The sequence below is a fragment of the Struthio camelus genome, chromosome 11 (assembly GCF_040807025.1).
Source record: "Struthio camelus isolate bStrCam1 chromosome 11, bStrCam1.hap1, whole genome shotgun sequence".
NCBI lineage: Eukaryota > Metazoa > Chordata > Aves > Struthioniformes > Struthionidae > Struthio > Struthio camelus.
In genome coordinates this window covers 25,970,669-25,992,282 of record NC_090952.1, presented here as the reverse complement: position 1 = coordinate 25,992,282, position 21,614 = coordinate 25,970,669, and the positions used below count along the sequence as shown (strand labels likewise).

The 21,614-nt window shown below is 57.6% G+C and overlaps 3 protein-coding genes, 1 long non-coding RNA gene and 5 other non-coding genes across 11 annotated transcripts; 8 read left to right on the top strand and 1 right to left on the bottom strand.

Annotated features, from left to right (window-relative positions):
* The first annotated feature begins 398 nt into the window (after positions 1-398).
* Positions 399-4,521, top strand: LOC104152357 (probable G-protein coupled receptor 34). 3 transcript variants are annotated; one of them, XM_009687670.2, is made up of 2 exons: positions 399-520; positions 3,355-4,521. In XM_009687670.2, exon 2 carries the CDS (start codon positions 3,369-3,371, stop codon positions 4,383-4,385), a length of 1,017 nt encoding a protein of 338 aa, XP_009685965.1. In that variant the 5' UTR covers positions 399-520; positions 3,355-3,368; the 3' UTR covers positions 4,386-4,521. The 3 variants fall into 3 exon arrangements, with proteins under 3 accessions (XP_009685965.1, XP_068813621.1, XP_068813620.1); XM_068957520.1 differs by lacking the exon at positions 399-520 and adding an exon at positions 747-867; XM_068957519.1 differs by lacking the exon at positions 399-520 and adding an exon at positions 2,893-2,997.
* A 1,205-nt stretch (positions 4,522-5,726) lies between these two features.
* LOC104152358 (uncharacterized) lies at positions 5,727-6,218 on the bottom strand. Its single transcript, XR_011143557.1, has 3 exons — positions 6,087-6,218; positions 5,898-5,982; positions 5,727-5,791 (listed from the first exon to the last, which is right to left on the bottom strand). It is a non-coding gene; the product is annotated as an uncharacterized lncRNA (long non-coding RNA).
* Positions 6,219-7,200: 982 nt separating this feature from the next.
* LOC138068801 (40-kDa huntingtin-associated protein-like) lies at positions 7,201-8,337 on the top strand. The gene has a single exon (XM_068957518.1). The coding sequence runs from the start codon at positions 7,201-7,203 to the stop codon at positions 8,248-8,250; it is 1,050 nt and encodes a 349-aa protein (XP_068813619.1). The 3' UTR covers positions 8,251-8,337.
* Positions 8,338-9,043: 706 nt separating this feature from the next.
* On the top strand, positions 9,044-21,155 carry DKC1 (dyskerin pseudouridine synthase 1). Its single transcript, XM_068957511.1, has 15 exons — positions 9,044-9,172; positions 9,348-9,409; positions 9,759-9,845; positions 10,438-10,529; positions 11,128-11,312; positions 11,831-11,895; positions 12,486-12,612; positions 12,982-13,112; positions 14,132-14,275; positions 14,705-14,825; positions 16,415-16,533; positions 17,590-17,693; positions 18,162-18,228; positions 18,975-19,133; positions 19,763-21,155. Exons 1-15 carry the CDS (start codon positions 9,157-9,159, stop codon positions 19,829-19,831), a joined length of 1,548 nt encoding a protein of 515 aa, XP_068813612.1. The 5' UTR covers positions 9,044-9,156; the 3' UTR covers positions 19,832-21,155.
* LOC138068828 (small nucleolar RNA SNORD17) lies at positions 11,998-12,244 on the top strand. Its single transcript, XR_011143606.1, has one exon. It is a non-coding gene; the product is annotated as a small nucleolar RNA SNORD17 (small nucleolar RNA).
* Positions 12,816-12,891, top strand: LOC138068833 (small nucleolar RNA SNORD83). The gene has a single exon (XR_011143611.1). It is a non-coding gene; the product is annotated as a small nucleolar RNA SNORD83 (small nucleolar RNA).
* On the top strand, positions 13,278-13,412 carry LOC138068827 (small nucleolar RNA SNORA36 family). The gene has a single exon (XR_011143605.1). It is a non-coding gene; the product is annotated as a small nucleolar RNA SNORA36 family (small nucleolar RNA).
* On the top strand, positions 15,188-15,434 carry LOC138068829 (small nucleolar RNA SNORD17). The gene has a single exon (XR_011143607.1). It is a non-coding gene; the product is annotated as a small nucleolar RNA SNORD17 (small nucleolar RNA).
* Positions 16,859-16,934, top strand: LOC138068834 (small nucleolar RNA SNORD83). Its single transcript, XR_011143612.1, has one exon. It is a non-coding gene; the product is annotated as a small nucleolar RNA SNORD83 (small nucleolar RNA).
* Positions 21,156-21,614: the final 459 nt, after the last annotated feature.

The window sequence follows — 21,614 nt, the reverse complement described above, 5'->3', positions numbered from 1 at the left end:
CGCGTGTCCCCCACGGCTCGCAAGGGCAGTGGGTGCTGGGTGCGCTGCAGCGTGGGGCCCTTTTGCGGGTGCCATGTCTGGCTGGGAGCCGACCTGTTCTGGAGTGAAGGAGCTCAGCTGGCAGAGCCACGCTCCGGCCCGTGCTGCTCTCAGAGGGCGCGCGGACGAGCCGCCTGGGCAGAGCCACGCACGGTGTTTTCAGCTGTCCTACAGCTGGTGCGAGAAGCCTGTTCCTGTTCTCCCCTCTGTGCTTCGGCTGCGGTGGCCAGCGCTTGCCCAAGCTCCAGGTGCGCCTGGGGAACATTGGCAAGCTTGCGCAAGGACGTACCCTGGCAAAATACACCCCCCTCACCAGGGCCAGGAAGGAAAAAACCAAACAAGCCCATGTGGGAGGAGCACGGAGACCGGTGAGGACACTTGTGGGTGAGATGTGTCATCACCAGCCAAGGGCTTATAGGGGCCCCAGCAAGAGCAGGAACCTCTATTACGGCTGGCGAAGGAGCAGAGGAGAGGTGCAGAGGTAGGTGACTCCGGGGTGGCTTTTCTTCTCATTATGAGTCACTGGGAAGTTTTTGTCATCTGTGCGAGTGTGTTGGGGGAGAGAGCACGGGGGGTTACTGCAGCCAGCTAGAAGTCACACAGGAGCTGCAGGTGGTGGGGAAAGCATGGTCTGGGGTTGGGTAGGGAGAAGGAGCCAGGGACACGCAGGCACATCCACCACCACACGTGGGCACAGCACACCCAGCCGCGTTCACGCACAGTTGGACTCGCAAACGCACACGGGAGGACAATGGCTCCACCGATCTGCTCCTGGCTGTGCACGCTCCAGCAAGCCCTCGGAGCCCCGTCGGGGCCGCAGCCGTGCAGGTACGCACAAAGCGCGTGCGTCGCTGCACAGCCTCTCACCTGCACGCGGTGGTCACACTGCCACGCAGCTGTGCACGCCTGCACGTCCTCACGCCGAGCAGCATACGCGTGAGCACACACTGGGACGACACGCACCACTCGGTATATGCTTGTCTGATGAACGTGGCTCTGCACGCACCTGGCGGTCGGCGCCGAGGTCTAAGTTCCCCCAGGTAGCAGGCGCTGTGGTGGGTACGCATGCAGTTGCACACCGATGCCCCAAGGATCTGGGTATGCAGCGATCAGGTCCCCACTGGCAACACCTCTGTGCAGCAGACCAGAAACCTCGTAGTGAATTTGAGGCATTTAATCCATAACAATTTTAAAGCACTGTGACTCAAGAGCAGGCAATCCAGCTAATGCTGTTGCTTCGCTGCAAGCGTGCCTGAGGCTGGCGGTGCCCTGCCGTCGGTGCCGGGGACGTGTGCAGAGGGAGCAGAGAAGGGTATTAGAGAAGCTATGGCAGGTGGGAGGAAGTTGGAGGTTTCTGCAGCTACAGGTCACTTGGCCTCATGGAAAGCGGGAAAGGGAGGGAAGGGGAGGGAAGGGTCAGGGGGCTGGGAAGGAGCCAGGTCAGCAGCCCCCGGCAAGGGAATCACCAGTTCGTGTGCACGGAAGGAGCTGTGCTCACGGGGAGGTCACTGCTGAAGCCATGGGCGCTGGGGCATCGCGTCCCCTCGCGCAGCCCGACCGAGCTGTGCCAGCACCGGCCGCAGCGTCACCATCAGCAACCAGCCCCTCGGCAGCGAGAGCTCGGACCCTGCCTTCCGCTGCGGGCACAGGAGCCCTGCGGCACCGTGGATGGAAAAGTGGTTGTAGGGAAAGCTCCTGAGACCAGGGCTGAAACCAAAGCCGGGCACGCATCGCACACTCACGCGCGGTGCCCTCCTCTGGCTTCTGAGTGGAAGCTGCTCGGAGCTGCGAGACACAGCCGGCCACGCGGGACCAGCACTGCCTGCGCCCGCTCCCGCGTGGTTCAGCCGGCTGAGGGCTGCGTCCTCCGCAAGGGCGCCAGCCCCACACCGAGCTCAGACACAGCACGTAGCCGTGGGAGCCGGAGGGGAGCCAGATTAGATGGGTAAGGTGAGCTCAGAGCAACGGGCACGCACACACCCCTCCTCGCTTTGGAGGAGAGGGGCTGGTGGATGAACGAGCGCGCGGAGCACGGCGCGTTTGTGCACACACGCTGTGTTGGAGATATGTGCTCCCTCCTCCGTGCTCAGCCTGTGCCAGCCCCATGGGAACGCAGCAGAGCTGCCTTTAGCCCCCCCAGCTGGGGCAGCGGGAAGAGCCTTGCCACAGCAGCGCACGGCTGTGCGGCGGTTCCTGCGGTTGCCTTGCAGAGAGCCCTGGCTGCAGCAGCAGCACTGAGCAAGGCAGCTTAGAGCTGCCGGTGGTACAGCACAGGCTCGGGAGAGAAGGAGACCAGGGTTGTTGGCAGCTAGTACATACAGTCACACTGACGTTAGCCCCCAAAATACCTCCTAGGAGTACTGATCATTTTTGGGAACATCTTGGTGGGTCTCGCTGGTGCCTCTTTGTCCCACCATCCTGCACCCTGCCTTGTGTGAGGAGCACACACCTGGGATCACTGTGGGAGCAGGGGTGTGCACAAAGGAGAAAGCTGGGCAGGGGACGGGGGAGAGCCCGGTGATGGAGGCCTTGCTTCTGCAGTGAACTCAAGTATCTGAAGTGAGAACAGCAGAATGGAAAGGAAAGAACAGCCAGGCGTGGGCTTGATTTCCCAGCCTCAAAGGTGATCGTAAGGAGCTCTGATGGTTATCATCCCTCAATAAGGTCAAGATATCCGTAATTGTCTGCCTGCACGGAACCTGAATTCATGTTTGTTATACCCAGAGAGCTCATGTACAACCAAAAGGTGGTTTTCCCTCCTGAGGAACCCCAGATTTTGCTATTGATTGGGCTGTGCTTATCTAGTACACAGCAGACAACTTCTGCCAGTCTAGTCTGACATCCTTCCTTAAAAGCTGGTAGCACAGAACAGCATGAAAGAAGCCAGGAGAAAAGTCAGTCAGTAAAGCGGGGACCAGAGAACGCTGCCTGCTGCCCGGACCAGCCTGCTGAGGAGAGGTGCCTGTTTTCTCAGCGGTGCTTAACACACAGATTCTTTGTGGGCATGTTTTCCTATGGGCCTGAACCACATGGGAAAGAAGTCAGTGCCACTTCCTGGCCCAAAGCCAGCGTGCCAACCTGTGCAGGCTTGTGCTTCCAGGTCCTCAGTGTGGTTTTCTGCATACTAGCCACACTGGTGGCTTTTGTATAAAAGTTTGCAGGACTGCAAGGTTGTGTTTGTAGTGACTTGGGGCACTCAGGTACCATGGAGCCATCTCTTTCATAAATACCATAAAATCATAAGGAGAATGATGCTTGTGTGGAGCCAGTTTGTGCAAATGTCAGTTCTAACACCCTCTGCACTTCTCTTTACAGGTCCTAGCCTCTAGATGATGGACTCTTTAAGCACTCCCTTTCCTGCTAGCGAGGTCACGGAGTACAGACGAAGCAATTCCTGCTGTCAGATCCAAGATGAGTTCCTGTCTGTGACACTCCCTGTGATGTACTCCCTTATCTTCGTCATTGGCCTGGTTAGCAACACCCTTGCACTCTGGGTGTTCTCGTGCAGCGTGCAGCGGAAGACCTCCATCACCGTGTACATGAGGAACCTGGCTCTGTCCGACCTGTTGCTCTCCCTCTGCCTGCCCTTCCGCATAGCTTATCAAAACAAGAGTGAGCCCCGGATCTTCTGCAACATTGTCGGGGCCTTCTTCTATCTCAACATGTACGTCAGCATCACGTTCCTCAGCCTGATCAGCCTGGACCGCTATCTGAAGATCATCCGGCCCCTCCAGAAGTTTAAGATTCACACCATGTCCTGTAGCACCATGGCCTCTGGGGTGGTTTGGTTGGTGCATTCAGCTTTCATGCTACCTTTCTTTTTTGAGACAAAAGGAAAAGGGCCCTGTGACCATAAATGCTTCCACTTCAGGAGCAAAAGCACTGTGGCAGCAGCCTTTAACATGGTTGCAGTAGCCACTTTCTTTATCCTGCTACTGCTCTTCCTTTACTCCTACAGCAAGATATTTGCCAGGCTCCACAGAGTCTCTTCAGTGAATGCTCAGCAGCTGAACAAGAGGACTAGCATGAAAGCCATCACCAAGACCTTCGTTGTCCTCATCATCTTCATTGTATGCTTCACCCCCTATCACATTGTCCGTATTCCTTATGTCCTCGCGCAAGTGGGGGTCATTTCTAGTCTGCCCTGGAAGCAGGGTCTCCATCTCGCTAATGAGCTTGTGCTCTGCATCTCAGCCCTCAACAGCTGCCTTGACCCAGTGATCTTCTTTTCCCTGTCTAGCAGCTTCCGGAGGGCTGTGCTCTGCACCATCCAGGGCAGGCTGAAGAGAGCTCTTCTAAGGAACCAGGGAGGACTGAGCTACAGCAGGTCTGTGACTGAAGTCTAGGCCTTCCAGTGGGTACCAAGGTCTCAGGCATGGGATGATCTCGTCAAGGATTTGCTCTGACTGCTGGTATTTACCAAATGAGACTTGCCAGGAAGACAGAGGAAGAAACTGGAACCATTTCATGTTTCCTCCACTGGCACCATCAGGGCTAGTGCTACCCATGGGGGTAAATGAAGAAGAAAAGAATAGCTGAGGCCTTACTGTTTTCCATGCCAGCTCTGCTCACACAGCTGAAGAGCTTATTTCCTAGGAAGAATGAAGGCTGGGTGTGCCACAGAAGAAACAGCCTTGGCCTAGGACCTCCACCCAGCGTAGGGAAGGGGAGGGACAGGGCCCAGGACAGAGAAAGGCTCCTTCGATGGGAGGAGAAGTAGTGAGGGGCAGAACAGGAATGGGAATCTGCTGTGGATCTTGTCTACCTCCACACTATAGAAAGCATGAAATGGGAAAAGAAGATGAAGTGCAGAAGAATTGGGAAAGGGGGAGGGAAAAGCTCATTGGGGCATTACTGGGGAGCAGAAGAATGTTTGGCTCCATGATGGAGTGCAGAGATACGCAATGCCGGGCTTGGATAACAGGCAAGCATTATAACCCCTGTAACTTCAAACTAAAACAACAGGCACTTTTTTTCTCTTGTTTTTACCTCAGTCCCTGTAGCACAGCGTCAGCCTCACTTTTCTGTGTATTCAAACAGGCAACTGTGGGCTGCTTTTAGCTGTTTTCCTTTGCCCATTTCACTGGCATGTTCACATGGGACTGGCAGCTTCCTCGCCTGACCATTGCACAGCACTTGTTTCTGGCTTGGACCGTGCCAGGAACATTGCTCCAGCAATGTTCAATCTCAAGAATGAGATGCTGACTTTGATGTCCCCAGCTCAAGCACCGTTACTATGCACTGACTCAAAAGGAAGTTTTTGGCCTTTACTATTCTTCATTGCCCATCCTCTTCCCAAAGAAGAGGATATTTCCCTGGTTGGGGTTTTTCCCCCCCTTTCATATGCTCACATCTCATCTGTTCACTTATTTTTAGAAGACTGCAGGCTTGGAGAAACACACTGATTCACACACCTGGCAAGCAAAGCCTGGGCGATTAGCATTGGGGAGGATTTTCATTCAGACTGTGAACTGCTTTATTAATTACTTAATTCAAACACCTGAGGAATACTTGTGAGAATAAAATGTTTTGTTAAAGATTGAATTCTCTGATCTTTCCAGTTGAGGCTGGAGCAACCCCTGAATCTCACTTTAGCTCTGTTACAAAGGAGCACCTGAAGCTCAGGGGAAGACACACTTGCTGCCTTCTGTTATCAGTGCTAATAAACACACCAAGAGCAAGGGAGAGGGGTATGTTTCCTTTTAGTGGGGGTGGGGGGAAATGCCGAAAGCCAAGCTCTTCCTGTGGAAAGCTGCAAGAAAAGGTTACAAAGCAGTTCTCTTCTGATCAGCGCTAACAAGAGTCAAAGCAAAAACAACGTGCGGTTCAGAAGTCTCAACATCGCAACACCGGAGCACCTGTGCGCTATGCAGCTTGAAGGAAACCCCGTGAGCTCTTGCAGTCAAGTTTCCCCCTCATGAAGTGGAGTCTCTTGACATCTTCCTGCCAGAGGAAACTAAGAGTAGCACAGAGAGCGGGACCTCACCTCAGCCCAGCGCTGGACCTGGCCCGCATGCGGCGCCTGGGATCAGAGGGGTGTGTGGTACCTGCACAGGGGGGAGCAGCGTGCGGTGAGGGTGAGAGCAGATGGGGACTTGTGATGCTCGTGGTGGGTCTCGGGGGCAGGCAGCGGTGGGAGGGTTGGCAGCAAAGCACGTGGAAGTTTCCGGCTCTACAAGAGAAAGCCGCAGGGCCGAAGGGGCTGATGCTCACTTCTCGGAAGCCGGTGCCCTGTACCATATCCTGTTTCCTTTACGGTCAAGGCAAGCAGCTCAGCGCACAGCGGTCAGCGGCTGCAGGCCTGCTCGCCCCGCACTGCGCTCCCGACGGCTCCCTCCGTGCGGGAAGCGGGGTGGACCGGCTCCTTCCGCCCAGCACCGAGGCGGCAGGTCCAGCCCCCGCGTCCTGGCCAGGGGACTGAGCTTCGGCGCAGCCGCCCCAGCACCACGTCGCCCGGCCCGCCAGGCCTTGGGGCCTCCATCGCGCCCCACGGCCCTGTCCAACCTCCGCAAACAGACGAAGGCTTTTCGGCCGACACTGGCACGGGACTGAATCAGGACAAACTGAAGGCGACACCGTGATGTGAGCGAAGGTGAGCGCAACGAAACGGAGGCTCCGGTGGTGCAGGAGGAGCCACAGCAACACGGGCGAGACCAGCAGGTCCGCACAGCGCAGCCGCAGCCCCGTGTCCCCCCTGGGGACCCGTCGCCAGGAGCAGGAGCAGGAGGATTGGCCGGACCCCGCCCCGCGAAGGCGTGGCGAGGGCGTGGCGAGGGCGTGGCGAGGGCGGGGCCCCGCCCCGCCCCGCCCCGCCGGCCCCGCCCCGCCCCCCCCGCCCCGCCCCGCCCCTACTCCACCGCCTCCCGCGGTGCGCCAGGAAGCCGGCGCCCGTTGGCCCCGCCGCACCGCCCACGTGCCCCAGGAAGCCGGCGCCCATTGGCCCCGCCGCGCCGGCCACGTGCCCCGGGGAGCCGGCGCCCATTGGCCCCGCCGCGCCGGCCACGTGCCCCGGGGAGCCGGCGCCCATTGGCCCCGCCGCGCCGGCCACGTGCCCCGGGGAGCCGGCGCCCATTGGCCCCGCCGCGCCGGCCACGCGCCCCGGCAGCCGGCGCCCATTGGCCGCGGCGGGCGGCGCGGCGTCGGTCGCGGGCGGTGGCGGCGATGCTGGCGGCGGCGGGCGGCGCGGGCCCCGGCGGGGCGGGCGGCGGCGGCTCGGCGGGCGGGCCGGGCCCCGGCGGCGGCGGCGGCGGCGGCGGGGGGGACGGGGACTTCCTGTCGCGGTACCGGCTGGTGTCGGCCAAGCTGCGGCGGCGGTTCCTGCGGAAGCCGAACGTGGCGGAGGCGGCGGAGCAGTTCGCGGCGCTGGCGCGGGAGCTGCGCGCCCAGGAGAGCCTGCCCTACGCGGCCTGGTGCCAGCTGGCCGTGGCGCGCTGCGCGCAGAGCCTCTTCCACGGGCCGGCCGAGGCGGCGGCGCTGGCCGAGGCGGCGCGGCTCTTCCTGCGGCAGGAGCGGGACCTGCGGCAGCGGCTGGCGCTGCGCGGCGGCTTCGGCGAGCACGCGGCGGCGGCGCAGAGCTGCGGCGCCTTCGCCGCCCGCCTGCACCTGGAGCGGGGGCAGCCGGCGCTGGCGGCCGGGCTCTGCCTGGAGCTGGCGGCGGCGCTGCGCGACACGGGCCGGCCGGCGCGCGCCGCCGCGGCCCTGCAGCGGGCCGCCGAGCTGCTGGCGGCGGCGCGGCTGCCGCTGGAGGCGCTGCGCTGCCTGGGCGAGCTGGCGTCGTGCCTGCTGCTGGGCCGCGACTACGCGGGCGCGCTGGCGGCGCTGACGCGGGCGCAGGCGCTGGCGCGGGCGGGCGGCGGCGGCGGCGCCTTCCGCGAGGCGCTGGCGCGCTGCGAGGTGTCGCGGGTGCTGCTGCTGCTGCTGCTGCAGCCGCCGCCGGCCAAGCTGCCGCCCGAGCACGCGCGCACGCTGGAGCAGTACTGCTGGGAGGCCCTGGAGAGCGGGCCGGGCGGCGGGCAGCCGGCGGCGGCGGGCTACCTGCCGGCCGAGCTCTTCCTGCTGCTGCAGTCGGCCGTGCTGGCCTGCCAGGAGAAGGACCTGGAGGCGCTCAAGGCGCTGCAGGCCGAGCTCTGGCCGCTGCTCAGCGCCGAGCAGAACCACCTGCTGCACCTGGTGCTGCAGGAGATGACCAGCCCCTCGGGCCAGGGGCTCTGAGGCCGGGCCCGGCCCGGCCGCCCGGGGGCCTTGTGCCTGCTGCCTCGGCCCCGGTGCGGCCGCGGAGGAGGCCCGTCCCGGCGTGGCGCTGGGCGCCGCCGCGAGCGCGTGGGCCGCGGGAAGACGCTGCTTGCGGCGAGCCCGGTCTGCGCGGGGAGCCCGTCAGCAGCCGGCGCCGCTCGGCCCGCTTGTGCGGCCGCCGCAGCCCGCTCGGCCCGGCGCCGCGTGGACGCGGGTCCTTCTTGCTGCGCGACCGCGGGGCGTTTCGCCTCGGGACCCTCTGGCGCTGCAGGACGCCCCGCCGGGACGCTGCGCTGCCGCGGGCGCGGAGGACGCGGTCGGCGTGGGCAGCCGCGGCCCCGGCGCCTTTCCCGGCCGGCCGGAGCGTGCCCTGCGCGACGGTCCCCGAGCAGCTGTGTTCGTCGCCGAAAGCCTCTGCGGGGACCGTTCCTGTTGCCCTCGCTCGGGGCGAAGCCGGCTCAGCGTGCGACAGCCCCGGGCGGGGGGCGGCGGCAGTGGGGGCCCCGAGCTGGCCGCTGTGCAGCCCGCAGCGCGCTGGGGGGCCGTGCGCCCCGCCGGGGCCGGCGTGAGCCGGTGGAAGCGGTGCCCTGTGGGAGCCCAGGGCACGGACCTGCCCTTCGCATTACAGTAAACGACCTCTTTATGCACTTTATTTTCCGGGCCTCCAGCCTCTTCTTCCTTCGGGTGCGGCCACGCGCGGCGGCCCCTCGGCTACCGGGGGTGGTGGCTCCCCTTGCCCCGCCCCCTCCTCTACAGCCCCGCCCCTTTTCTATTGCCCCCTCCTCGCTGCGTGGCCCCGCCCCCCGCGGCTGGCCCGCGCGGGGCACGTCGGGAAGGGGCGGTCCTTCCGGTCTCTGCGCGGCGGCGGCAGCACGCGGCGCGGCCATGGCGGACGGGGACGGTGCGTATTGGCGGGGCCGCCCCGTGCCGCCCGGCGGCTCCGGTGCTGTGCGGAGGACGGAGGCGGTGCGGGGGCGGGGGGGAACTAGAGGCCGTGGCTCCGCGCGGCCCGGCCCGCCCCCGCCCCGCGCGGCCCGGTCCGGTGTGGCGGGGTGCTGACCGCGTGTCTCCCGCAGGCTCCGGCGTGAAGAAACGGCGCAAGAAGGAGAAGCGGCCGCTCCCCGACGCGGACGTCGCGGTGAGCCCTCGCCGCCGGCCCGCTGCCCTCCCCGGCACGGCTGGGCCCGTCTCGCCGTGCCCCGGGGCCTGCTCGGGCCGGGTCGGGCCCGCCGGGGGGGGATGGGGCGGGCGCGGGGAGGCCCCGGTGTCGCGCCCCGCGCTGTGTCCGCCTCTTCCCGCCCCCCCTCGGCACGGCCCCGGTGACCCCTCGGTCCCCGGCACCGGTTAAAGCGTTTTAAAGCAGAAATTACCGAATAGAGAGCGGGCGTTGTTCGGTCTGGGCGAGTAGCCCCGGCAGGCGGCACGCGGTGGCCGGGCGGAAGCACGGCCCCAGCTCTCTGATTTTGTGTCCTTTCGTCCGTTTTCAGGATATTCAGCACACGGAGGAGTTCTTCATCAAACCCGAGTCCCGCGTGGCCCAGCTGGACACGTCGCAGTGGCCGCTGCTGTTGAAGGTAGCGCGGGTCAATGGGCTTTTTCTTTTGATCTCTTTCTCAAAGCGTGCACGTACAGATGCAACGCTCCTCCTCGGTGTTTTGTAGTCTGCTCTAAAAAACAGCTTATGTGACCCTCAAAGCAGAGGCTAAGCCACTGCCTGCAGAAGTCATGCTATAAAATTTGACCAGCCTTATTGTTTGCATACTACTCTTGAAGTTTCTAGTCTCTTGTAAAGACCGCACAGGATTCTTTCAGCTATTCTTTATTTTGGTCTGAGAGTGGCCTATGGCCTACGTAAACTCCTGAGCTCTTTGTACAGAGGTGCTGAGGCATGCTGGTTTTATTTTGGTTTTTAAAGCTTTTCATTCTGCTACTTTGACATCTTTTCCTGTGGAGGGTTTTTTTCCCTTCTCTTTCCAAAAAAAAAAACAACTCTGCAATTGCATTCCTAGGTCATTTTAACTTTGGAAGAGGTGGTCCCAGTTACGTACACACTAATCAGACAACGTGTAATTGCGGAACGCATTCGGGCAAAGCTCTGTTGAAACTGAAGTACAGCGAGCTCGAGAGTGTTCTACTTATGGTTTTACTTTTGCTTGGATTTTGTAGAACTTTGACAAGTTAAATGTGTTGACAGCACACTACACACCCCTTCCTTCTGGTGCTAATCCGCTGAAGAGAGAGATCTCTGACTACGTTAGGTGAGTGTAATAACTGCAAGAGTGTTTATATCTTTCTTTCAGAGCTAATATCTTCAGGTAATTTTGTGAAGGTGATAGCTGAAAATAAGTGGCAGTGACCGCTTTTGTCTGATGTTTTGTGTTTTGAGGTTCCTCGTGTACCTTTCTACTTGCCTTTGTACCTTGCTGTTAAACGGTAAATCTGGAAATAGACCCACTGGTCGCTTCTTGTGAAGTTTGCTTTGTTCCGGGTTAGCAGCTGGCCTGCCAGCAGGCGTGCAAATGGGGTCTTATGGAAAGTCCTTCAGCCTGCCAGTTGTGGAGACTGCTTGGAGTTTGTGTGCAGTATTTTGATTGAGTTTAAGCACTCAGTAGTGATCAGCCGTCTGAAGAGATGAAAATTGCTTGATCTTGAAATACACGACCTGCCTTTCGGAAGAGCTGTGGGCAGAGTAACTCCTTGTGGTCTCAGTGGGAGCAACTGTGGTCGTAGGCTCTTATTTGGCTCTTTATTTAGAAATATATTTTCTTTTGAAGACGTGACAAGTCATCAATGGTTCTTTGCTTGCTCTGTTTGCCCTGATGCTTAATTTCTGATCTCTGTCATCTTGCACTTTAGGTCAGGCTTTATTAACCTCGACAAACCTTCCAATCCATCTTCGCACGAGGTGGTTGCATGGATCCGACGCATCCTTCGAGTGGAGAAGACTGGACATAGTGGCACTCTGGATCCTAAGGTGACTGGGTGCCTGATTGTGTGCATTGAGAGGGCGACACGACTGGTCAAATCTCAGCAGAGTGCAGGTATGTTTACTACCCTGGGACTGTTTACAGTCTAAGTGACTGGGGAAGTGCAGAGTTCTTCTGAAGACAAGCTGGAGATTACCATTCCTGCCTACAAAAAGGGCTACTCTTCACCTTGAGTGACTTAAATTTGAGGGTTGTTTATAGTGAGGCCATGTCAATACCATTGCAAGTGTTTTGATCGTTTTTCCCTGTCAGGGTCTTATGCTGTTTTAGGTCAAGGAAAACATTTCTGAGTGACTGGTTTCGTATGTTAACTGGACTCATGGCTATAGGTGGCCTCAGTCTACAAGTTCAATCAAACAACACTTGGTGAAGAAACACGCCTGCAACTTAGATTTTTTTTCTTCTGTTGGAAGAATAAGCAACTGCATAACATATTGCTTGTGCTGTCTAGGAAAGGTGGTTGTGAAGATACCTGTTGGGCTGTCTAGATGTTTCACTATGTAGCAGTGTGCACCTTGAGGTCAACATTAAATGCAAGTGGCCACTCCTGACTGCTCTTGTCGTCCTTTTAGGCAAAGAGTATGTGGGAATTGTTCGGCTGCACAATGCAATTGAAAGTGAGGCCCAGCTGGCCAGGGTAAGTCTCTGCACGCTGTTAGCCATGCTGATGCTTGAAGTGCAAAGCATTCAGCGTCCCTGGGAGATGACGGCAGGAATGGAACTCAGGTGTGTTTTGTATGTGAGGTGATGACGAAGTTTATCCATTCTCTGAGTGCAGTGGCACTGCCCTCCTGCAGCACCCTGATTCCTGTTCTAGGATCTGGGTGCTGTGCAGCCTCCAGAGACCCTGCAGTCTCCCAGTGTCCTACTGGGGGCTGCTGGGGCCTGTGGCTGACTGCCTGCAGGAGTGAGGTGTGCTGGCAGGGTCGGAGCCCTTGTCTGTGGGGGCTCCGTCCCCACCAAGATGAGGGATGATGTCTGATCACCTACTGCCACCTGATTTTAAAAAAAAAAAGCCCAGCTATGCCTCACTGACAGCTGGGGCAGTATTTTGACCACATCTCTGGTTCATTTTGGCTTTTTAAAATGTGAAGTAGCCAGATGATGATGAACCTTGTGGGTTCTCACTCATGGAAGTGGTCCAAATGCCTGGAGACCTCAAGGCATTTTTATATTACATGTGCTAATGGAAGAAGTGTGACCTGTTACTTCTACTTCTGCCCTCAGGCAATAGAAACTCTGACAGGCGCACTGTTTCAGCGACCGCCCCTCATTGCTGCTGTGAAGCGACAACTGAGAGTCAGAACCATCTATGAGAGCAAGCTAGTGGAGTATGACCCTGAGAGAAGATTAGGTAAAATACCACTCTGTCTTCTCTCTTTTCAACCACCAGCTGATAAATTCCCTGTGAATTGGGCTGCTTTCTATTCTTTGCAGATGTCATAAGACTGTTAAATTCTTGCCACGATCAAGCAGTAGCTGCTTCTTGCCTTGGTTCTGTGCGCTGAGAAGCAAATCTCATTTATATGTCAGTAGAGCTGAGTCCTCCACTGAAGAGCCAAATGATGTCAGCTAGATGGCATTAGCACTCTGTGCAAAGATGACTTTCATCTATCACCCAATGCTGATGGCTCTGTGAGAGGCTAAACACAAAGCTTCTAGACATGGTTTATTTCTAGATATATGTTTAAGTGCTCTTCCCTTGGCCTGGCCTGTGTTTCAGGTATCTTCTGGGTGAGCTGTGAAGCAGGCACATACATCCGAACACTCTGTGTTCACCTTGGCTTGCTGCTGGGTGTTGGAGGCCAGATGCAAGAGCTCCGGAGAGTGCGCTCAGGGATTCTGGGAGAGAAGGTAGAGTGGCGACTACTTATAAACCAGCAATTTTGGAATTGTGAGAGTTCCCCAGAACTTTGTTGCTCTTACAGCATTAGAAGAAGGTATAGGTGCGTGGTGCCTGGGAGAAGTTACGTTTGTGAACAGCCCCCAAAACGTGGGAGCTTTTGCTATAGATGCCTGAACCAAAGTGTTGAGTTCAGTTCAGGGTGGTTGCCCCTGTTCTGGTAATTAAACTTTGGGACAGTGAGTGGCTGGGAAGTGCACCATGGTGACTGGAAGTTTTCCTATGCCACCTGTGTTTCTCAGCCTACAAGCCATGCATGTGCCATGAGTTCAGGAGTGTGAGCTATCTGCTTAGCTATCTACAACCACTTGGTGTCGTGTGGCACAGTGCAAGGCACGTGCTTCCATTGAAATGAGCTCAGGGGATGCCAGCCTTCAATGATCCTGAACACTTGCGTAGGCTTTTCAGTGTGGACATAGCTGCATCCCGCTGCCAGTCTGAACTCCAGGACCAGTTTCTCTCCCTGTAGAGCAGGAGTATCAGAGTGCAAGTGCTCCTCCATCCATCTGTGCTCTTACCACAGATGTAATCATTTGCAGTCATTTTTGAATTCCAGCTGCTGGATGCTCACAGCTGCTTCAAGAATTTTTTGCCTGTCACAGTTTGAGGAGCTGGTTAATTTAAGCTTTTACTCCCCCATCTCCTTTGTCTAGAAGTCCCAGGTATTTGCGTAAGCTTAGTCTCACGTCAGGTGTTTCACGTACCTTATGTACTAGATCCAAGTGCAGTCTGAGGTTAGGACAGTTGAAGCCTGCAGTAACAAAGGTCAGGGCCAGAGGGTTTCAAACTGTTGCTGGAAAATATTTGTTCTTGCCTTTTTTAGGTTGCTTTTTTGACACTTCTGAATTCAGAATCTGTTCTCTGCTCCTTTTCAGTACAGAATTTGCCATTGGTCTTTAGCTGTCTTCTCTCGTGTCTGTTTTCGAGTTGGCAGCTGATTGGAGAGTTTAGAAGGGTTGTGTCTTTTCAGGACAACATGGTGACTATGCATGATGTACTGGACGCGCAGTGGCAGTACGACAACAACAAGGATGATAGCTACCTGCGAAGGGTTATCCTGCCCTTAGAGAAGCTACTGACTTCACACAAGCGGCTAGTTATGAAAGACAGTGCGGTAAGTTGCCAAGTTAGTGCTGGAGACTGCAAGCACCCTCCTATGTGTATAGCTAGTATAAGAAAGGGAGGTTAAGGATCCTCATGCTGTACAGCACCATGTAGGACTTAGTATGGCCTGCTGCCAAATCAGCAGTAAGATACAAGAGCCCGGAACTGAATGGCACAGATGCTGCTCTCCTCACTGTAGGAGGATGTGTGATGCTTATAAGAGACCTGCCTCACACCTTGTTTGCTGAGGCAGGTGCTTTCCTTTGTTTGCCTTCTCCGAAGCCCTCAAGTTTGTTTCTCGTTGTCCACCATACAAAACATGGGCATGTTATTTTTGGGACAGTAATGACGAGGGGAAGCTAAAATGATCTGAGACGCTTCTTAAGGTACTTTGTCTTCTGTAATAGACTGTAAGACCTGCTGTTCCCCACCTCTGCAGGTTAATGCCATTTGCTATGGAGCCAAGATCATGTTGCCTGGTGTCCTGAGGTATGAAGATGGCATTGAGCTTAATCAGGAGATTGTTGTCATCACCACAAAAGGAGAAGCCATATGCCTAGGTATGAAGCTCCTTGTTCTTGTGTCTGGCTAAACGCAGAAATAAGACTATCTTCCAGTGAACGTATGAATTCCTATGCACAGTAAGCTTAAATAGCCTGATGGGAATTGTGGAGTGGTTTGGCCTAATAAAGGAGGATGTAAGGCAGCTGGCATTGAGCAGGAGGTTAAGAAACAGCAGCTGCATCAGAGCCAAGTTGCAAGCTGGGTAATCCATTGCTTGTGTTAGGGTCATCAGAAATCCTTGCACTCCTATTACCTCTTATACAGCCTATGAGTTATCTTTTTGCTTTGGAGCTGGTTCTTGGCAAGGCATGAAGGATTCCTCTCCTTCAGCTGCATGAGGCTCAGGTGTGTTTTGTATGTGAGGTGATGACGAAGTTTATCCATTCTCTGAGTGCAGTGGCACTGCCCTCCTGCAGCACCCTGATTCCTGTTCTAGGATCTGGGTGCTGTGCAGCCTCCAGAGACCCTGCAGTCTCCCAGTGTCCTACTGGGGGCTGCTGGGGCCTGTGGCTGACTGCCTGCAGGAGTGAGGTGTGCTGGCAGGGTCGGAGCCCTTGTCTGTGGGGGCTCCGTCCCCACCAAGATGAGGGATGACGTCTGATCACGTACTACCATCTGGCACGTCGCGTCTATGGAGGAGATCAGTGTAAAGGGACTTGAATGACTACCAACTTCTGTGAAGTGACTTGAAATGGTGCTTTTTCCTAACTGGGTCCTCTGGGAGGAGATGCATAGGTGGCATGTGCTGAAGTACCGTACAGAAGGGTCTATGTGCAACAGTGCTTGGTGCCACACAGCCAGGTGCTCTGGGACTGAGGGGCCTTGGATGTGAAGCACTGCAGTACAGCTTAGCCGTTCCACCCCGTCGTTGGTAACGGCTACGCAGATCGTTTCAGGGAGATAGCAACAAAAACTTAACGTGTATTGGTAGGATTTGTCTCCTCCAGTTTCCCTCCACAAACTGTGTTGGGAACTCCAGAGGGAGCAGCACTGCTTCTTTCTTTAGTGATTCAGTTGAGCTGCGTCTTTAAACACCCTGTATTTCCTTATCCTGAACAGAAGTGCTGTGACAGCTAGCACAGCTCCAGCTTCTGCTTATGGAGCTCTGCCCTGTCCAGTGATGGGCTCGCCCTGTTCACCATCCAGAACCGATGTTCTGGTGCAAGCTGAAGGAGTTTGTGCCTTTGTTGTTATTAATGCTGGACTCTGACATGCTTGCCACTTTGTACAGTGTGGCTCTCTGAGGGGCTTATCCAGAAATCACCTCCAGTGACGTTTTGGGAGGATTTGACGTTGTTGGGGGAAGCCTCCTGATGGTTGTAGTGATGCAATAAGAGCAGGCTAAATGCAGTGGGTTCCCCCGTCCCGTGCTCTGGGCTGGGCATCATGCTTCACTCCACCGGCCACAGCCTGGGAGGGGCCGGAGCTGGGGTGGGCCCCTTGTGGAGGTGCCACATCCCCATGGGGCACGTGGGGCAGGGGTGCCGGCGGGAGGGCGAGCGGGACCCAGCGGGTTCCCCCATCCGAGCTGTTGTGGCTTGGCTGCGTTTTAAAGTGTCTGTGGACTCTGTGCCCGCTTCTGCAGCGGTTGCCTTGATGACCACCGCGGTCATTTCCACCTGTGACCATGGAGTTGTGGCGAAGATCAAGAGAGTGATCATGGAGAGAGACACGTATCCCCGCAAATGGGGCCTCGGTCCCAAGGTGAGCAAGGTTGTGGTGCTGTGTGGGACGCTGGGGAGGAGAGGGGGGCCCAGCTGTTGGGCACCCCTGTTGGGCTCGGGCACCCTTGGGCAGAGCTCTGCCCCACCTCTTCTCCTGGGCTTCTCTGTAATCCCCCGGAGCTCCTCTGGAGCCGCGACGGTGGTACTGTGGTACTGCCCAGCGCCGGGGTCGGGTGGGCTCAGTGCCGGTGGAGAGAACGGCTTTCCCTGCTCCTGTGGGTTGAGCTGTGCCAGGGAACTGGGCTGAGGCCAGTGATTGGACTTGGGCCGCTGAGGTGTGTGCGTGAGCCCTCCTTCTGCGAAGAGCCAAATGATGTCACGTAGATGGCAGGAGCACTCTGTGCAGAGATGACCTTCATCTATCACCCCATGCTGATGGCTCTGGAGGGGCCCGAAGGGAGCAGGAGGTCAGGGGACAGGAGGAGGAGGAAGGCCGCTTGCAGGTTGTGCGCGTGGGATCCGTCTCCTCTCTCAGGCAGCTGGTGATCGTGGGAGCAGGCAGGTGTGTAGCAGTAGTCAGCTCTAGCTGCACGTAGCCTGGCGTTTGTTGCCCTTCAGCCCGTGATGCGGCCCAGGCCTCGAGCGCGGTGTGAAGCTGCCGTGGCTCCTGACCCGACCCTGGTTCGGGAGGAGGGCGGAAAGCGCTGGGGGTGCGCACGCGCTTATCTCGCAGCAGTTGCAGTGGTGCAGCTGCAGCGTGGCAGAAAGCTGGTCAAGGATGCGAGGGCAGGCAAGCTAAGTGCTGGGCAGAGTCATCTTTCTCTGGCTTCATTGCTGCCCCCACCAACATAGCTGTTGTTTACTGAGGAGAGAAGCTCAGGGCGGGTGGAGGCGGGTGGTGGGAGGCTGCTGCACAGGAGATGTTTTCTGTTAATTGTCAGGAGGTCCTTGGGCAAGTGTCTCATCAGCAACAACGTACTTGTTGGCTTGGCCTGTTCCTGGCACGGCCGCTCTTGCGCCGGCCGGGGGGCTGCGAGGCGCGGCCGGGTTTCTGTGGCCTGGGGCTGCAACGTGAGGTTTTGCGCTTTGCTCTCAGGCCAGCCAGAAGAAGATGATGATCCAGAAGGGTCTGTTGGACAAGCACGGGAAGCCCAACGAGAGCACGCCGGACTCCTGGAAGAAGGAGTACGTGGATTACAGGTGAGCAGAGGGTGGTGGGCTCAGGGTGACGTGCCGAGGGGCGGCTCCGTGCAGCGAGGGCTGCCCTGGGTGTTGCCGCTTGCGCTGAGAGCGCGTTACGCCTGGCAAGGCGCCTCTGCTGCCCGGCCCCGTTGGTTGCGGATGCGTTTGCTGCGGTGCCGGGGGGGCGCGGCGCGCCGCTGGTGGGCTGCGCTGGAGCGAAGGGCGCGCGCAGACGGTTATCCCTCTGCAGCCTGATGCTGTGGCTGCAGAGGGAGTCAGTCTGCCAAATGGAAGAGGGGAGGCCCTGCCGTCGCGCAGGCCGGCCGGGCGCTGGTGCGGGCCGCGGGCCTTCCCTACACTGAGCCTCTGTGCCTAACGCTTGGCTGGGGCGAAGGAGCTGTTGGGAGGGGGAAGGGGCTTTGTGGTGGCCCGGGCTGGTGCGAGGCAGTGGCAGCGCTGCCCGGCCTGGGGTCTCTTCTCTTTCAGGGATACCATCAAGAAAGAGGCGGCAGCCGTCCCCCGAGCCGTCTCGGAGCCGGAGAGGGCGCCGAAAGTGAGTACTGCCAGGGGTGTGTGGGGCAGCCAGGCCGGTTTGGGGCCTGCTGAAGATTTTTGATGTGCGCCTCAGCCTCGGGCGGTCGGTATCAAGCTCTGAATGTTTTGGGGCTTTAAGTGGTTGTAGTCGTGGGGGTCGCGGTTGGGGCTGCGGGGGCCAGAGCCCATCTTGTGGCCAGGGCTGAGCAGTGGGGTGACCTGTTTGGGGGCCTCGGCCCCTGGCTGTTTTCCTGCTGGCTGTGGGTGCTTTGGGTGTGACTCGTGAGGGCAGTCGGGGGGCTGAGGAGCTCCGACTTGAGGTGTGCGCGCTGCGGCATCCAAGGGAGCGCGTTGGATGGAGCCACAGTGGAGGAGCGTTGTGCCAGGGGACCTTTTCTGGAGACCGTGGACGGTTTCTGGAGTGTCCTTGTGCTCCCCGCTTTTATACAGGTGCTGCCTCCGACGTTCCCAGGCAGGGCTTGTGTGTGCTCTTAGAGGCACGCAGCTGCATTTCAAACTCCGGAGGACATGGGGTGCAGGGGGCGTTGGGAAGCATGGGGTGCAAGCTGGCAGGGGAATGATAGACAGTGTATACTGGAAGGGACCTCTGGCTGTCAGTAGCTCACCCCCCTATTCAAAACAGGGCTGAGGAGTTAGACTGAGTCCGTCAAGGCAGTGACGTTAGGGCTAGCGTCAGCCGACAGCTCTGCCGTCACTTGTGCCCTTTTGGGAGATGACCTGTCCGATAACCTGTTCCCCTAACAGAGGAAACGAGAGTCGGAGAGTGAAAGTGAGGAGGCTGTCACCCCACCGTCCCCTGCCACCCCACCGCCAGAGGAGCTGAGCAAAAAGGAAAAGAAAAAGAGGAAGAAAGACAAGAAGGCCAAAGAGGCTGCCGAGAGTGGGGGAGAGCAAATGGAAGTGGTATGTGGCTGGGTGCTGCCATGGCGGGGTCCAAGCACTGAGGGGGGAGATTGTTGTTTGTTGCTAGTTCCTCTAGGCTAAGCGTGTCAGCATCCCGCTGTGTATGTCCTCAAAGTACCAGGGGCCCCGCAGGCGGGGGGAAGGTGTCTCAGTATGGGCTTGTTTGTGAGCTGGGCTGGATGAGGGTGGGTGAGAGATACTGGGTAGATGAGGCTTGTGGGGGTGGATCAGCAGTGAGGAAGGGACGTGGCAGAGCGTATGGGTTGAGCATCCCTCTGTGCCTGGGACGTTTAGTGGGTACCTGTTCCTGGCTACCTGTGGTGCCCTATAACAGGACCCTGCTGGAGGGTGGTGCATGGCCTAGCATGATGCTGGCTTGTAGTAAAGGTGCTTGTATGGTGCTTAGGGGGGGAGGGAGGAGGGACTGCAGCTGTGGGAAGCCTGCATGGCGTCTGGAGTGGGGCTGCGGCGTTTGGATACCTGGGGCTGTGTGTGTGGGAGGGGGAAGCGAAGATATGTGCTGCTGTGAATGCCTCATCCGCCTTCCTGTGGTGCCAGATGTCCCCCCGGAAACGAGCAGTAAGCGATTCCTTTTTGATTCCTTCCTGATCTCTCCAACCTCTTCACAGACCAGTGAGACCAGCACCAAGAAGAAGAAGAAGAAGAAACAAAAGGAGGTAGAAGAGAGCTCGGAGTAAGCGACTGGACCTGTCCAAAGCAGGCGACCTCATCGGTGGGGAGGGAGGAGTCTGAGGCCTTGAGGAAAAAGAGGACTGGCAGCGGGGCCAGCACGTTCCAGGCTCCTTTTCCGCTGTGTATATGAGCGAGAGGGTGTGTTCGCCCAGAGTATGCCCTGTTTAGGTGCCTCTCCTCATCCTGTTTTAAGGGTAGCCAGAGGAGAGGGGTGCCTGCCTGACTGCCCCTGCACTGGACTGCTCTGTGAAGCTGGATGCCTTGATGCCAATAGAAGTGGTATCTTCAGGGAAGTCGCAGCTCCTGGCTCTTGGTGTCTCCGTTTTCACTATGAGAGGGAGGAATAACAGTTTCCCCCTTCTCTTGTCCTGCCTCTTTCTTCCTTCTCTTCCACGGTCAGAGCTGTTACCCGACAGTCGCAGAATGTGTTGATGCCTGAGAACTGGCCCAGTCCTTGCCCATCTCAATGGGTTTGGCATGGGGACGGTTGGAGCGGTTATTTTAAGGGCTCTGGGTTTAAGCTTGCCACGTGTTTGGCTTGACCCTCAGCTAGCTGAGATGAAATATTCCACCAAAGGATATTCTTTGGTGCTTTTTTTTAAGTTTATCATAAAGAGATTAGAACATGAAATTCCTGCTTTTCCGCTTTGTAGTGTGGGGACCTGCTTGTTAATTGTGCTGGCTGTTCCCCAGACCCAGAGCCCCAGTGATGATGCTGGAGCCTACCTCCTGCTGGCTTTTTTTGCTTTTCTGTGCCCAATTGCTAGAATGGGACTGCCGTGCTCTCAGCTGCCTTCCCTGTTTTTGGTATCTAATATGCTCCAGAAGCTGGAAGTGGGGACACTGCTGGGGAGCAGGGCAAAGTGCCCAGGAAGCCGTTGGCCCACAGGCTTCTCTAAAGGGCTGCCAGGACTGGAAGCCTCTGGGGCTGCAGCTTGGCCAAAGGCAGCTCTGTAAAGGGCACTGAATGCGAAGCTTAAGTGGTTTCAGAATGACTTGTCCGAACTTCCTTTAGCTGGGGTGGCTCACTGGGAGCAGGAGATCTCCTCTATCACAGGAGTAGTGCTGAGCTGGGATTTCAGCCCTTTGGTGGGGAAGGATCCAGGCTGCTTTGTTCCGAGTTTCTATCCTTGCAGAGACTGTAATGTTGTCTTAGTGCTGCTTTTATCTGATCGTCCCTTTTTTGGTCCTTTCTGCCCTCTGATGCTAGTAAGGCGTGCAGACAGTGGGGCCAGCAGCTGGTGGCTGTCAGGAGCTGAGCAGAAAAAGTTGATTTTTTTTTTATTTACTCCTTTTTTACATGAAAAATAAAATAACCCCTATTTTTCAGTGGGTGATTCTTCTTGCTCACCTGGCTCCTATTGGAGGTCAGTGTTGCCAGGTAACTAGGTTGGTTCGTGGGGAGGCAGTTAAGATGCCCACGCTGCTGAAGAGGTGGTGCCTGCCCCTTCCACCCGCCTCTGTGCTGCCCTCCTGAAGGAGCTACAGGCGCGGAGCAGTGTCGGTGTCAGCAAGGGCTGCCGCTGGAGGGTCCCTTGTTGCTGGTCAGGCCTGAAGCAGTGACTCCACAGCACTGAACTGCAGGTGTTTGGAGGTCGCCTAGTGGGGCACAGGGCGTGGAAGTTGGGTGTTTTCTTCCCTCTGTTGCCTGTGCTGGGGTGAGCTGTAGGAAGGGTCTGGCTAGAGAACGCATGTGGTCCTGGCCTGCCTTACTTCCTTGTGCCCAGCTCAGGGAGGTGAGAGCAGATCTTCAGCTGTGAGCAAGGGCTCAGCCTAAGATGCAAAATA

Coding starts and splice junctions, on each gene's coding strand:
- LOC138068801 (XM_068957518.1), top strand. CDS start 7,201: ATGCTGGCGGCGGCGGGCGGCGCGGGCCCCGGCGGGGCGGGCGGCGGC.
- LOC104152357 (XM_009687670.2), top strand. CDS start 3,369: ATGATGGACTCTTTAAGCACTCCCTTTCCTGCTAGCGAGGTCACGGAG.
- DKC1 (XM_068957511.1), top strand. Junction 11,313..11,830: donor CAAATCTCAGCAGAGTGCAG/GTATGTTTACTA, acceptor TCGTCCTTTTAG/GCAAAGAGTATGTGGGAATT. Junction 19,134..19,762: donor GGGGAGAGCAAATGGAAGTG/GTATGTGGCTGG, acceptor ACCTCTTCACAG/ACCAGTGAGACCAGCACCAA.